This window comes from Hyperoodon ampullatus (assembly GCF_949752795.1).
Source record: "Hyperoodon ampullatus genome assembly, chromosome: 11".
Taxonomy (NCBI): domain Eukaryota; kingdom Metazoa; phylum Chordata; class Mammalia; order Artiodactyla; family Ziphiidae; genus Hyperoodon; species Hyperoodon ampullatus.
In genome coordinates this window covers 60,392,443-60,406,998 of record NC_136924.1, presented here as the reverse complement: position 1 = coordinate 60,406,998, position 14,556 = coordinate 60,392,443, and the positions used below count along the sequence as shown (strand labels likewise).

At 47.2% G+C, this 14,556-nt stretch overlaps 1 protein-coding gene across 5 annotated transcripts; it reads left to right on the top strand.

Annotated features, from left to right (window-relative positions):
- Positions 1–445: 445 nt before the first annotated feature.
- GLS2 (glutaminase 2) lies at positions 446–12,999 on the top strand (the record flags this gene model as incomplete). 5 transcript variants are annotated; one of them, XM_079715408.1, is made up of 18 exons in its annotated part: positions 446–627; positions 5,082–5,181; positions 5,623–5,744; positions 6,363–6,492; positions 7,023–7,102; positions 7,187–7,350; positions 7,565–7,623; positions 8,916–8,948; positions 9,230–9,288; positions 9,829–9,895; positions 10,045–10,095; positions 10,318–10,494; positions 11,182–11,313; positions 11,427–11,519; positions 11,689–11,750; positions 12,267–12,343; positions 12,633–12,696; positions 12,843–12,999. In XM_079715408.1, the coding sequence occupies 18 exons, from the start codon at positions 446–448 to the stop codon at positions 12,997–12,999; spliced, it is 1,809 nt and encodes a 602-aa protein (XP_079571534.1). The 5 variants fall into 5 exon arrangements, with proteins under 5 accessions (XP_079571534.1, XP_079571533.1, XP_079571532.1 ...); XM_079715407.1 differs by having other exon boundaries at positions 6,333–6,492; XM_079715406.1 differs by having other exon boundaries at positions 5,593–5,744.
- Positions 13,000–14,556: the final 1,557 nt, after the last annotated feature.

The following is a 14,556-nucleotide window of genomic DNA, read 5'->3' as shown; positions in this document are numbered from 1 at the left end:
AGCGGACCGGAACGCGGAGGAATCTGCCGGATTTTGTGGACGGCCCACCGCCTTGCTTTCATTGAGTAATCTCGTCTTGTCTCCGCCCCCAAGTTTTTTACTTTATCAATGATTGGACCTGGGCATTGTCCATCCCAACTCTCAGGCACCGCCCACTTCTCACCAGCCACTAGACACCCTGCGCTCTGTGGTCCCTATCGCGTGCACTCCACACCGATGCCTTGTCTAGGCGGGGATTGGGTGCACCTGGCAGTGTACCGAGCCTTGTAGGGACCGGCCCCTCCTCCTGCTCCAACCCCACCCACCGGGCCTCTCCTCTCCACCCCTCAGGTCCAGCACTCCGTTGCTTAGCTCGCCCCACCTGGCCGCGTTTCCTCCGCCCCTCCCTCCAACCACCGCTCAGAAGCCCTGGGAGCTCTGGCCGAGCGGGCGGCGCGCTGGAGGGATGCGCTCCATCAAGGCTCTGCAGACTGCGCTGAGCGGGGCCGGCAGTTACTGCCGGCGGGGAGGCTGGGGTCACCAGAGCCGGAGCCCCCTCCTTGGCGGGGGCGTACGGCACCACCTCAGTGAGGCCGCGGCGCAGGGCAGGGAGACGCCACACAGCCACCAGCCGCAGCACCAGGATCAGTAAGGCTCGCGGGACAGGGGCAGAGTTCAGGCACTCTCACTGTCGTTCCCACTAGCTTCCGAGTCCCCTTCCCCAAGGAACGCATCGTATCTCCCTTCTCCTCTCCTCGCTTACTGGCCTGCGATGCCTTTTCCTTTAGATTTGGGGCTTTGGGTCCGCCGCGCTCGGGCGGTAACGTGCCGTCCGCCCGGCAAGGCGTTTGGGCAGGTCGGTCCTCGGGATGGTGCCTGTCCAAGGTGCGTACTTAATTGGGAACGCAGGTGGGTGCGGAGTGTTGCTTGGTGCGCGTGTCTGAGTGCAGGGCCGTGTGCGCACCGCCCATCCTAACCCTCCTTCTCTCCCCTGTCTTCGTGTGTATATTAGGGGATGCGTGGGTATAGAACAGCCTGCCTCGAGTCCCAGTGTTCTTGGGTCTGTGTGTGGTATGTGTTTCAGTGCGCAGATACTTGCGTATGTGTTGGGCGTGTGCGTTATCAGGGCTCCCTAATCTGTAGAATAAGGGTGGTTCTCCGATTGGTTTTTGAAGGAGGAAAATCTTTATAATGGTGGGGGAGAATCATAAGACGCAGATCTCCCAAACCAGAGCCAGTCAGAGCCGTTTTATGTGCTGCTCAGGCGGCTCCCTGATTTAAGGGGTTCTCTTCCCTTGGGTTCTTACTCTGCCCGAGAGGCTGCACCTCTCTCCCCCACCACCCTGGAACACTTGGTGGCTGAGCTTCTTCGAGACGCAGAGACGGAGCTGAGCAGGAAATTTTGTCCTCCCCAGAAGCCAACATAGACACTATCCAAGTAGCCCCTGCTTTTTTATAGCAGGAACAGGAAATGGACCATCTCCCTTGTCATTGATATCTACTGATGACATTCAGAAAGACATGCACACCATAATTAAAGTAGCCAGACAGACTACTCTGTCCTCTACCTCACCACCACTGGAGTCCCTGTCCTGGACAGGTAACATCCAATAAGGTATTATCTGTTTATTATTCATGAGAATTGTTATTATGCTGTACTTTTCCATCAGCCTCTTCTCAAGGAGACACAAAATGTTTAAACTTTAAAGAATAAACCCTCTCTCTCCTGGTCTACTCTCCATCCTGACTTTTCCCAAATAATCACCTTGGGAGAAATGGTGGTGGGTTAGAGAAAAGGCTTAACCTCCCTCACCCTCACACCTTCTGTGGGATGGGGAGAAAGAAGCATCCCTGGTTCCTCCACACACACCCTTCCTTACCGTGGAAGTGGTTTGTTTTGTTGTTGCTGTTGTTTTAATTGGCATATAGTTGATTTACAATTGGAATTGTTTTTAGGAACCTTAATCCTCCTGCCTATTGCTGCCTGTGCTCCCAGGGACTGCTTGGTAAAGGCCTTGGACCAATGCTCCTTTGGGCAGAAGGAGTTGAGGGCATAGAGGGGGATGGGTTCTGGGAGTGTGACACCATGAGGGGAAGTGTTCTTGGTGGATAAGGAGGGCAGCAAAGAGAAAATGCCCTGTTATTTAGGTTACTGTTTTGTTTCTTTAATATTTAACTTTATTTCTAATTATTAAAGAAAAACCAGGTAAATAGAGTATCAAGAAGAAAATCAAGATCCCAATATTAGAGGGAACCATATATCCATATTTAATATATATCCATGATTTAAACCCATATATATACTCTATATGTATATATAAAATTGAACAAAAATAGGATCATAGTACTCCTATTCTTTGGTAGCCTATATTTCCCACTTATGAACAGCTGTTAATATGATTTAATGTGGGCATGCATGATGTCATTTTAATGGCTGCCATTTTGCCATTTTAAGATTCCATTGTATGAGGTATCACAGTTTATTTAACCAATCTTCAATTTGGTTACTACATATTCTTATGCACTTGTTCAATTATTTCTTAAATTCCTAGGAAATTTTGCTCCCCAGAGACATGTCACTGATATTTTGTATAACCTTCTAGAGATATTTTATGCATATATCAGCAAATATATGTTGATACTATTCCTGCTTTTTACAAATGGTATCATACTATACATATTATTCTGCACCTTACCCCACCCCCAACATTGTATTGCAGATCAATCCATATCTTGATCAAAGGGTATGCAATTTTTTTTTAAATGCTTGTGATACATTCAGCCGTGTGGCATTGTTCCCTGTCTTCCTTCATTTTCCAGGCAAGGAGACCTGGCCTCAAAATATTCCTGTGTACTTTCCTTCTTGAGTTATTCCTCAGATAGCTTTTTCCTCCCTTCCTCTGCCACCACATGGATCCTTTCCTCCCTATAGGCACCAGCCTCATTATAACAACTGGATTTCTTCAGAAACAGAAGAACTCCCCCCTCTCCTGGTATTCCTCCTGGCCCAAAACACACACATGCCTAGTCTATGCCAAGTTCCTTGAGAGGCTTTTTATTTTTAAATGCATTGTTTCAATAGATAATATATTCATAATCATATATCAATATATCATATCCATTAGGTAAAATGTACATATTTGTATGATTCAAAATTCAAAATATATAAAAAGATATATAGTGCAAAGTATCCCTCTTGCTTCTTTTGCCCAGCACCTGCTTCATCTCCCTAGAGGGAGCTAAATCAGTCTTACCAGTTTCTTATATATCCTTCCAGAAATATTTTGTGCCTGAAAAAGCATACATATATATGTTCCCTTTTAAGCATAAATAGTACCATACTATAAACGCTGTTCTACAGCTTGCTTCTTTTAGTTAATATTACATCTTAAAGATCATTCCATATCAATACTTAAAGCACACCCTCATTTCTTTTTTCTACATTGCATAATATTCCATCATATGAATATACCCTAATTTACCTAACCAGTTCCCGTTGATGCACATTTAGGTTGTTTCCAGTGTTACTATTACTAACAATGCAATGAATGACTGTGAATATGTTACCTTGTAGGTACGTGAATACACTTATATGGTAAATACCTGGAAGTCAAATTGTTGGATCTAAGGGTTTTGAAGGGTCTAATCTCAAATAGTTGTCATATTTGGAATGAGCTGATAAAATAATTCCTCTAAATCTGTTAACAAATTAATAGGAGAAATCTTGAAGATCAAAAAAATCTTTAGTACCTGTATTTTTAGGTGCTATAATCCAGTGAGATACTTTAGGGAACAGGGATATTCCTAGAAATGTAACTTGGTGATTCTTTATTGAAGATCCATAGTGTGCTAGGGACTTTGCTCAATTCTAGGAAAACAAAGATGTATAAAACACGAAGACATAACAGTGGAGCAAGGGAGATTGTCTTCTGTCAATAAGATGGTATGTTGTGTCATACCAGCAGCATAAGCAAAATCAAGAAGTTTGGGGAAGGCTTTACAGAGTTAGTAACATTTGATCTGGACCTTGAAGGATGAGCAGGACTGTGCAGGTGAAGGAGGAAAAGGTCTTTCCATGCAGAAGTTTCAGTGTAAACAACAAGGGCCAGGAAGCCTGACAGTGCCTAGGCCATTTGGGGAGCCACCTGTTTATTACCTGGCATAACTGGAGTATGGGGGCATGGTGGAGAATAGGAAAGGAATGTTGACAGGTTTTAAAGAGCCTTGAATGCCATACCAAGAAATAAGAACTTATTTTGTAGGCACTGGGGAGCTATCAAAGGTTTTTGAGTAGAGAAATGATATTTGAGTTTTAGAAAGATAACTGGCACATTGTGGAAGATGGGTTGCAAGTCAAGAGAGTGTAGGAGCAGATAGGTAACAGACAACAAGGAGCTACTGAGCATCTACTTTGTGAAAGATGGTTTTTCATGGAATGGCATTTAAATTAAACCTCACATCACCCATGTGAAGCAGATGTTAAACCCTCATTTTAGGGATGAGGAAACAGGTTCAGCTTTATTAAATAACCTGACTTACTATCCATATTAAGATCACAACTATTAAAGGCAAACTCTGGTTCTTTCTACAGCACCATGCTAGCACAGGGGAAGAGAAGAAAAGAGGGTGGATTTGAGAGACATTATGGAGGTAGATTCATCCAATATTGGTTATGAACGTAAGGTATGGGAATTATCCAAATGATTCCACATTTCCGGCTTGGTCCCCCCGGGTAAGTGGTAATGCTATTAATCCAAATGGGAATCACAAGAGGAGGAGCAGAGGGAGGGAGGCAAGATGATCTCAGGCTTGGACATGTTGAGTCTGCAGTGCCTATGGGACATCTAGAAATGGAAGTATTTAGAAGGCAACTAGAAATAAATGTCTGAAGTTTAGGAACAAAAGACAGTTAGAGAATAGAATTTAAGACTTCTCAGGACCGATGTGAAGGTTGGAATTATAGGGATAGATCAGATGGTTTCAGGGAGAAGGTGTAGACTGAGGACACCTACCTGCTGATAAGCACTTGTTCTAGGAGGAGGAGCAGGGAGGAGTTCTAAGGTTCCTGTCCTCCTCCCCTATCTCTCTCTGCCCCCAAACAGTGATTCGTCAGAGAGTGGCATGCTGTCCCGTCTGGGTGACCTGCTCTTCTACACTATTGCTGAGGGACAGGAACGAATCCCTATCCACAAGTTCACTACTGTAAGTTCCTCTCTACCTGCTCAGAACACTGATCCCTTAGGATCTCTGGAAACTGGGGAAAGGAAGGTAGGACAAGTAACAGGGCAGCTAATGGGTTGCTTCATGAGGATGAAGAATAGCTGATGATAGCAGATGCCTAGGCTGATGAGGCAATCCCATCCCTGCCCCAGGTGGGATGATTCAACCCTCTGACTCAGCCTATCTTTTTGGTTTGGGACTTTGGCCCAAGGGGTTCAGAAACCAGCTGCCTTGATGAAAAAGGGCAGGAAACCCCCATTAGCCTTCAAAACTGTTATATTCCATCCTTTCTTGGTCTGCAAACCCATTTCTTCCACCTGTTGTAGTAGTTGGGGTTGAGTTAATTGTTATCCATTGGGAAAAATGATTAGGATTGGATTATTGTCCTTGTAGCTGACCTTACCAGGCTTCTTTCCCCTGAAGGCATTGAAGGCCACTGGACTGCAGACGTCAGATCCCCGGCTCCGGGACTGCATGAGCCAGATGCGCCGCATGGTTCGAGAGACCAGCAGTGGTGGCCTCTTGGACCGAGATCTCTTCCGAAAGTGAGGGCCCCGGAAACAAGGGCACTGCTCTCAAAGCAGTTCTTTGGACACAGCTTTTGACAGCAGGAAGGGATACTGGGGATTGGATAATTCAACCCCTCAACTCTATTACTTATTTATTACACAAGTAACACATATATATGCCTATACTTATTATAAAAGTTCAAGCAACAGAGAAATACATGTTCTCCTTTCCCTCTCTCCCCTATCCCTGTCCCTTTTCCCAGAAGTAAACGTTGTTAACAGATTAGTAGATATCTTCTAGATAATGTCCTAAGCATTTACATATATATATAAGAATATATGTAAACATACTTGTATAATTTAAGATTTAAAATATAAAGATGACCTACCATACATATTATTCAGGTATTTATTTTTTCTCCTATCCCAAGACACTGTGTCTTGGAATATCTTTCCATATCATTACAACCCCTCATTTTAGAGGCATAGAAACTTAAGACCCAGAAAGATCAAGTGATATGCCAAAGGTTACACAGCTGTTGGTCCCAAACCCGATGACCACTCACCCTTTCTTTGTTCCCAACTTCCATGGCTCCAGAGTGAGTCACAGCTGCATCTCTCCAGCCCCCTAACCCAATCGTGTCTGGGATCCAGGTGTGTGAGCAGGAACATCGTGCTCCTGACCCAGGCATTCCGAAAGAAGTTCGTCATTCCTGATTTTGAGGAGTTCACGAGCCATGTGGACCGCATCTTTGAGGATGCCAAAGAGCTCACTGGAGGCAAAGTGAGGGCCAGGGGACTGAGGGATGGGCAAGGGCCCTGGACCAGATATACCTTGCTTCTCAGAGATTTCCTGAGGCTGGAAATCCAGTGGATGAGTGATGAGAAGCAGAACCTCTAAAAATGGGGACAAGGGCTTTATGTATTTTACCTGTGATTTCTAGAGCAGGTGAGGGAATCTGAAGTTTTTATGGAGACAGCTGACAAGGATTCAATAGAACTCTGAAAGAGACCTACAGAGTAATTAAGCCTAAGCGCAAAAAAGGGAAGCTGACCCCAGAATTCTCTTTGTACCTTCCATGGGCTTTACTGCCATCTCTATAGGAGTGGGGCTGCAGAAATATAAGGCCTTCTAGGACTTAAGACTTGGGTGTCTCTAGGAACAACAGGCAGGAGGGAACCCTGTTGTCTTGCAGAAGACAGAATTTTAGCTTTTGTCTAAAAGATTCTCCTGACCTGAACCTCAGCTCTGTTCCCCCTCTCCACATCCATGTCTTCATCCTGTCCCTGTTTTCTCTACCCACTCATACCCAGGTGGCAGCCTACATCCCTCAGCTGGCCAAGTCAAATCCAGATCTGTGGGGCGTTTCTCTGTGCACTGTGGATGGTCAGCGGTGAGATGCTGGGTGAGGAAGGGGAGGCAGGGCACACGGGCAGAGCATAGTCCGACCCCTTTCATGGCACCTGCTTGCCTCCAGGCACTCCGTGGGCCACACAAAGATCCCCTTCTGCCTGCAGTCCTGTGTGAAGCCCCTCACCTATGCCATCTCCATAAGCACCCTGGGCACTGACTACGTGCACAAGTTCGTGGGCAAGGAGCCCAGCGGCCTGCGCTACAACAAGCTCTCCCTCAATGAGGAAGGTGGGCACTCCCTGGGCTCAGACCAGACTCATAGATGCCCCCTTCTTACCCTACCCTCCTCCCAAGGGTGTGTGTTTCTCTGCCCTTCCTGATCAGCTCTGTCACTCCATCCTCCCCAGCAAAGAGATCTTTCCCATTTACCCTACAGAGTGGGCAGGCGGTAAAGGTTTTGCTCAGTGGCTGGTAAGACTCTGGGTGGTTTGTATTTCCCCAGGAATCCCCCATAACCCCATGGTCAATGCTGGTGCCATTGTTGTGAGCTCCCTGATCAAGGTCAGTGCCACCCTAGCCTTCTGGAAGGTACTGTTCTCTAAACCCCCTTGTTCCTATATCCCTCATATCTGCCTGTCTCTCCAGGGAGATTGGTGGGGACTTGATTCCTTTGAGGGTACCCAGGAGGCAGTGAAGACACAGCAGGGACTCACAAATTATGCTGAGGATGTTAGTAAAAGGAACTGTATCCCAGCTCCTACCCATGAGTCTGGAGCCCAGAGCTTCCTGGCTCTGAGAGAAGTGAGCAGGTCCTGACCCCAGCCTAGCACCAAGGACCAAATGCCACACACAGGGGGAGGACAGCTCTGTTAGGTACTGATTGGCCACTTCTGGGTGAGGGACACATGGAAAGAAGGGTGAATGGCCAGAACAGGGCAGCTATTCACGTCACCTGGAGCTGTGAGTTGGCCTTGAGCAAGGGTGTCTGGCCAGCCTGTCAGCTGTAGGTCTCCCAGAGCTTGAGCAAGAACCTGAGAGCAGTGTGGGCTGCAACAATCCAGAGCCAATCACAGCCCTTCCTGGGGAAGGTGGTGTTAGGAACCCTTCCCCCAGGGACCCAAGTGTCAGAGTCCCTGTGGTGTTGACACTATAGCTGGTGAATACAGGAAGCAATTGGGGGTGGGTGGGGGATGGACCAGGCTCAGGCTCTCCCCTTGCTTGCTCCGGGATAGCTCTATCTACAGCCCTGTATCTGGGACCTGCCTCATCCCGTTCCCATCTAAACAGGCCCTACTGACTTGACTCTCAGCTAAAATCTTTAGCTTTATTTCAGTTATCAATATAATTGATATAATTGAATATTATAATGTATGCAACACACACCGTCCTCCCATTCCCATCACTCACTCCAGTCTTGGAAATGGCCACGGGAGTCAGGGGTAGGATAGAGGAAGCCTCCAGCCTGGGGTGTAAGGAATGAGGATGGGGACCAGGAATAGGGGTGGGGCTTGGGAACAGGATTGGAATCAGGAAAATGAAAGTGGGAGTCAGGGATAAGGGTTGGCATTGAGAATGGAAATGAGAGTGAGACTCAGGGATGGGTGAGACTCATAACTGGGGTGAGCTTATCTGTACTCATTACCTAATAATAAAATCTAAATGATTTGGTTTTTAAGATCACTAGGTATGCATGGATATAAAAAAGTCTCAGTTGTTAAAAAAAAAAATTGTAAAATGCAACACACGCCCAGTAGCAAAACCAATCTAACACTTTATCTCCACTACATCCTTCTGACCCTCCCTGTCATCCTCCTAAGCTTAGAATACTGATATCTCTTTTTGTCTCCTTGCAGATGGACTGTAACAAAGCAGAGAAGTTTGATTTTGTAAGTTCCCTCCCTGCTCAGCCCCTGGCTGCTTTTCTCCATGGCACGTTGTCCATTCCAGCTGCCCCAGTGCCTGGCTCTAACCCCACTTTGATGGTGCACCAGCCCATACTAGAAGCCTTATTTCCAGAGGTGTAGGAATCTGCTGGTGTGAGGGAAGAAAGCCTCCTGAAGTCCCTGCTGGGATAAGGACTGAGGAGTGCAGAAGGGTTAATCAGCCTATATGTTTACTAGGGGTCCTTATGCATGGGGTGCCTCCCATGCCCCTTTTCCTCTTCCAGGTCTTGCAGTATCTGAATAAAATGGCTGGGAATGAATACATGGGTTTCAGCAATGCCACGTAAGGCCCTGTTCACAGGATTGGCTGAATGTGTGTGGGGGGGTGTGTTTGAGTGTGTGTGTGTGTATACGTATGTGGGGGGCGGGGAATGGAGGAGGAGGATAGAGAGGATCTTAGGAAGAAGAAATCCCAGGGCAGCCTTGGCCTTTCAGCTTCCTCTGAGCCCCTTCATCGACATTTTGTTTGCTTTGTAAAAGGATTTGTTCCATTTCTATTTGGTACTTAAGGAGAAAGACAGTGTGAGAGTTTGCACCTGGGCCCTTTCTTGCCAAGCCTCTCAAAGCCAAAAACCTCATTTTCCTAGACTAGATGACTAGACCATTTTGGGTTTGGTTTTGTTTTTCACACTTTACAATAAAGCTGGACCCAGTGCTTTCTCGGGTTCAGAAGTTTTCTCCAGTATAACTATGAGAATTAATAAAGGGGCTGCTTTAGTTTGACATGTGTGATCTAGTTCTGTCTCTCTCCGGGAAGGTATTTTTTCCCCCTTCTCACACCCATCCCTCAAATGTCCGGTACTAAATTGGGTGTTTCCTTCAGATTCCAGTCAGAGAAGGAAACAGGGGATCGGAATTATGCCATCGGCTATTATCTAAAGGAAAAGAAGGTAACTGGGAGAGGCCGATACAAAGTCCCCGGGTATTCTGCGGCTGGTGGAAGGGCAATGGGGGCTGGGGACTTCGGCTGAGGTCCTGGCAGTGTGACAGGGACTGCTGATGGCCCGAGAGAAATGCTCTCCCCTCTTCTTCCTTGCAGTGCTTTCCTAAAGGGGTGGACATGATGGCTGCCCTGGATCTCTACTTCCAGGTAAGCAGATGCTGCCATTCAGCCCAGCGCCAAGGGAATGGGACACACTGCCTTCCTTGCTCTGACCCACAAGAGGGATACTCATCTCCAGTGGTTCTGGCATCCTTCAGAAACACCAGGGGGAACTTACTGAAGGATCAGGATGTCAAGAACATTGCTCTACACCTCAGAGCACAGCATTCAGGTCCACACCGGACCCTCACCTCTGCCTCGTCTCCGCAGCTGTGCTCCGTGGAGGTGACCTGTGAATCAGGCAGTGTCATGGCAGCCACCCTGGCCAATGGCGGGATCTGCCCCATCACAGGCGAGAGCGTGCTGAGCGGTGAAGCAGTGCGCAACACCCTCAGCCTCATGCACTCCTGCGGCATGTATGACCTCTCGGGCCAGTTTGCTTTCCATGTGAGTGATTCTGGCCCTGCCATCCATTTGCCATGAGCCCAGAGCCAAGAAAAGGGGACACCGAGTCTCTGAAGGTGGAGAGATGGACACCTGTTCCTGCCTCTCACTCACTAACTTCCAGCCGGGCAATTAGGCCAAGAATCCTTAGGGGAGTTTGTCAAACACAGTAAGCCCCTCAAACACATAAACACACGACAGTGCAACTTCAGAACCACTCCTCTGCCGCCCCTCACATGGCTGGTGATTCTCTTCCAGATCTCATACAGGAGGTCACTTCCAGAGAGGCTTTTCTGACCACCCTCTCTCCACTGGGCTCTCCCTCCCACATCATTCTCTATCACAGCACCCTCCTTTTTTTTCTAACGTGTTATCATAAGTTGTGATTATTTTTGTCTATTTGTTTACCTATTTATTGTCTCTGTCCTACCACCAGAATATAAGTTAACTGAGAGACCTTGTCCTAGTCCTAGCACATCATGAGGCACAGAGTAGATACTCAGTAAATATTTCCTTACTGAAGCCATAAATTTAAGAGGGGGCAGGGGAGGACAGTAGTAAGAAAAGCTAACTGACAAGCCAAAAGGTTGAGATGGGTGTGGCCTTGCCCACGAAGTCATTTGGGATAGACTTGTTAACACAGACTTGGGGCACCTCTTGCTCATCCACAGTTCCAACTTTGTCCCCAAGGTGGGCCTGCCAGCCAAGTCAGCTGTGTCAGGAGCCATCCTCCTGGTGGTACCCAATATCATGGGAATGATGTGTCTGTCACCTCCCCTGGACAAGCTGGGGAACAGCTACAGGGGTGTCAGCTTCTGCCAAGTAAGTCACTTTGCATATAGTACTTAATATTTTTGAATGAGAAAATAAAGCAATTTTGAGCTCCTACTAAGTGCAGGGAGGAAGTAAACAATCTTTTTGCCTTACAATTCTAGAAGTTGGTATCTCGCTTCAATTTCCACAACTATGACGATCTGAGGCACTGCGCTCGGAAATTAGACCCACGGCGTGAAGGAGGAGAAGTCCGGGTAAGGAAAACCCCAGGTGGCTTGTAAGACTATTTCAGAAGAGAACATTCCGTAACACTTCAGTAAAACCCTTGGCTAAGCATCCATGGGGGAGGGTGACAGGGTAGAGCTGGGCATGGGTGGGTCCAAAGTCACAGTTAATCTCAGGTGGGTATGATTTGTTTTCCAGAACAAGACTGTGGTGAACCTGTTATTTGCTGCCTATAGTGGAGATGTCTCAGCTCTTCGAAGGTACTTCTACTCTGACCAAATAAACACAATGAAATACTCCTGGTCAGAGATCTCATTAGCCATCAACATAGCAATATAGTTAAGTGCTTCAGCCTTAGAGTCAGACTGAATGGTCAGAGACTACATTTAAATGAGTTTTTTAAAAAAAGTACAGTGACTGCCATGTGATAAGAACTTAATGGTAGCCACTGTTATGATTAACCTGGGTGTTAAAAGCAGTCCTAGGAGGCTGGTAAGGACCCTGCCTCAAATGGATTACCAACATCAACAAATATGTACTGGGCACCTACTACAGGTAGGCAGTGATGTTTCTGGAACCATCACACTCCCATCTCTCTGACGTAGGAGTAACAGTCTCATCTGGATAGAGAACACAGACTGTACACAGTCTACACATCTTGGCATAAGCTCTGTTTTGCTTTTTCTGGAACTCATCCAGTCTGACCCCACTTCAGAAAGGATACCAGTGATTCTAGGCTGATCTGGGTAACTCCAGCTACTTTCCACTCCTCTTAGGTTTGCCTTGTCAGCCATGGACATGGAACAGAAAGACTATGACTCCCGCACAGCCCTGCATGTTGCTGCAGCTGAAGGTATCTGAAGGTTAAATAAAAGAGGAAGCAGATCCTAAGACCTTTCTTTTCTACCAAGAGTACCCCCCATTGTATGTGCCCTCAAGGTTACAAGGGCAGCAACTAGTTTTGTCCAGATGCGCTTCAGTTTGCAGGCTCTTACTGGGTGCTGCAGGGAGCGAAAATGGGAAGAGGCCTTTCCCCCCTCCCCTTTTAGTTCAGACTCCAGCTGCCAAGGGTCTGTACTAATGTTAACACCAAAAGGGTCAGGATCTATACCCTCTCATTTTCCTTCTGCCCATATTCCTAGGCCACACTGAAGTTGTTAAATTCCTGATTGAGGCTTGCAAAGTGAATCCTTTTGTCAAGGACAGGTGAGTAGGATTAAGCTGAAAGTGGGGGGAAGGGAGGTGGACAGCACCTTCTCCACCACGGCCCTCCAGCCACCACAGTTACGTATATAACCAGGGCACTCTTGGTGTCTTCTTTGCCTGATCATGGTCTTTGTTCCTCCTCTCAGGTGGGGCAACATCCCCCTGGATGATGCTGTGCAGTTCAACCACCTGGAGGTGGTTAAACTGCTCCAAGATTACCAGGACTCATACTCACCATCTGAGACTCAGGCTGAAGCAGCAGCTGAGGCCCTGTCCAAAGAGAACTTAGAGAGCATGGTGTGAGCATGGGGCATGCACAGTCCATGCACAAGAAAAAGCACGAACTGGCCACACACTTAACATATAGCCACCAATCATGCTACAGAGGGCCGCACTGCTTCGGGGTGGGGGGGGGGGCAGTGCTTTCAGTGAGAGTCAAAATACCCCATTCCCTTGGCAGACAGAGTATAGAGAAGTGCCTTTGTGGACTCCTGCAGTAGAGCTATCCATGAAGATTGTGGGCTTCTTTAAGGGACAGCCTAATGGCTTAGCCCACTCCAGATCATCCCAGGTCTTCACGCAGGTCCCCTCTTCCTCTCTCTGAAGAAGCCATTATGAGAGAGAGATACTCTGGTAAGGGGCTCTAGCCACCACACACATCTATATATCCACAGAGAAAGAGAGGAGCTATGCACCAGGCTTTAGTCGTCTGGAGAGATCTGCCCCCCTTGGCCAGGAAGTGCTGCTACTGCTAACAGCAATTTTATAGACAGAGAAAGTATTTTGTGCTCAAATAAACTTTAATTACACAAATGATTATTTTTGCTAGACCCAGTCCTTCTCTTTCTCCCCTAGGGCCATCCAGCTGCATCACCATCATAAAGGTAGAGTAAGATGGAACCACAGGGTCATACAGAGCCCAAAGAATACATATTTCACATACATACTCACCCCACTAGGTTTTCTTCAATCCCAAATACTGCTTTAGGTTAAGTGTATTCTGCTCCAAGTGGGGACAAGTGCTTTGGTCTGAACAGGCCCCAAAATGGATTGTGCAAGACTTCAGGCCTCCCTCCTCCCTCTGGAAGTTACAACTGTAGCAGAAATGAAGATGGAACTTCTCAAGAATAAAGTTTCTAGTACTAATCCCCACATGTCTCTTCCCCTTTGGTCGTGGCTGTAACTGGTCCAATGATTGCAACAGATTGACCAGGTGTCAGAGGTGTGCAAAGTAAGGCAGATGGACTCAGGGTGAGGAGAGCTGCAGCTGTCTGGGGCTGAGAGTCTGTAACACTGAGGTATTAGGCAAGGAGGGCTCTGTTCTCATTCTGACACAGTCAGTAAAGCACTACCTGAGGGAGCCAGAGCCCAGACTCTGTATGTGCTGTACAGAAAGGGCAAACTCATTCACTGCACTACTCCTCCAGCCAGAGGTAGAAAGGATTTACTCTGGAGAGATTCGATAGAGCCCCCAAAACAAACAGGTTACATGTGGGCAAAGGGAAGGAGAAGTAGCACAGTGATGAATAAATTCAAACAAAGCTGAAAAGTAAGACCCTAGGACTGAATACAGTCTGAGAAAATCCTGGGCACAGGGAGGCAGAGAGACTGAAGGAAGCAAGTCAGAGAAAGTACATTCATGGTAGCCTAGAAAACTGGCAATAGTCTGGGGGAGGGGAGAGAGTAGCTGTATGCCTAGCTTTCACAAGGTAGGGGAGAGGAAGATGACAGATATTGCACAGAGGACCCATCACTGAATTGTGGGAGCTAGCAGTTGCTTGGGGCACAGTTAAAAGGCTTCAGACACTTGGATCAGGAGGCTGGCCAAGAGCGTGATTAAGGACTCCAGTGATGGACATA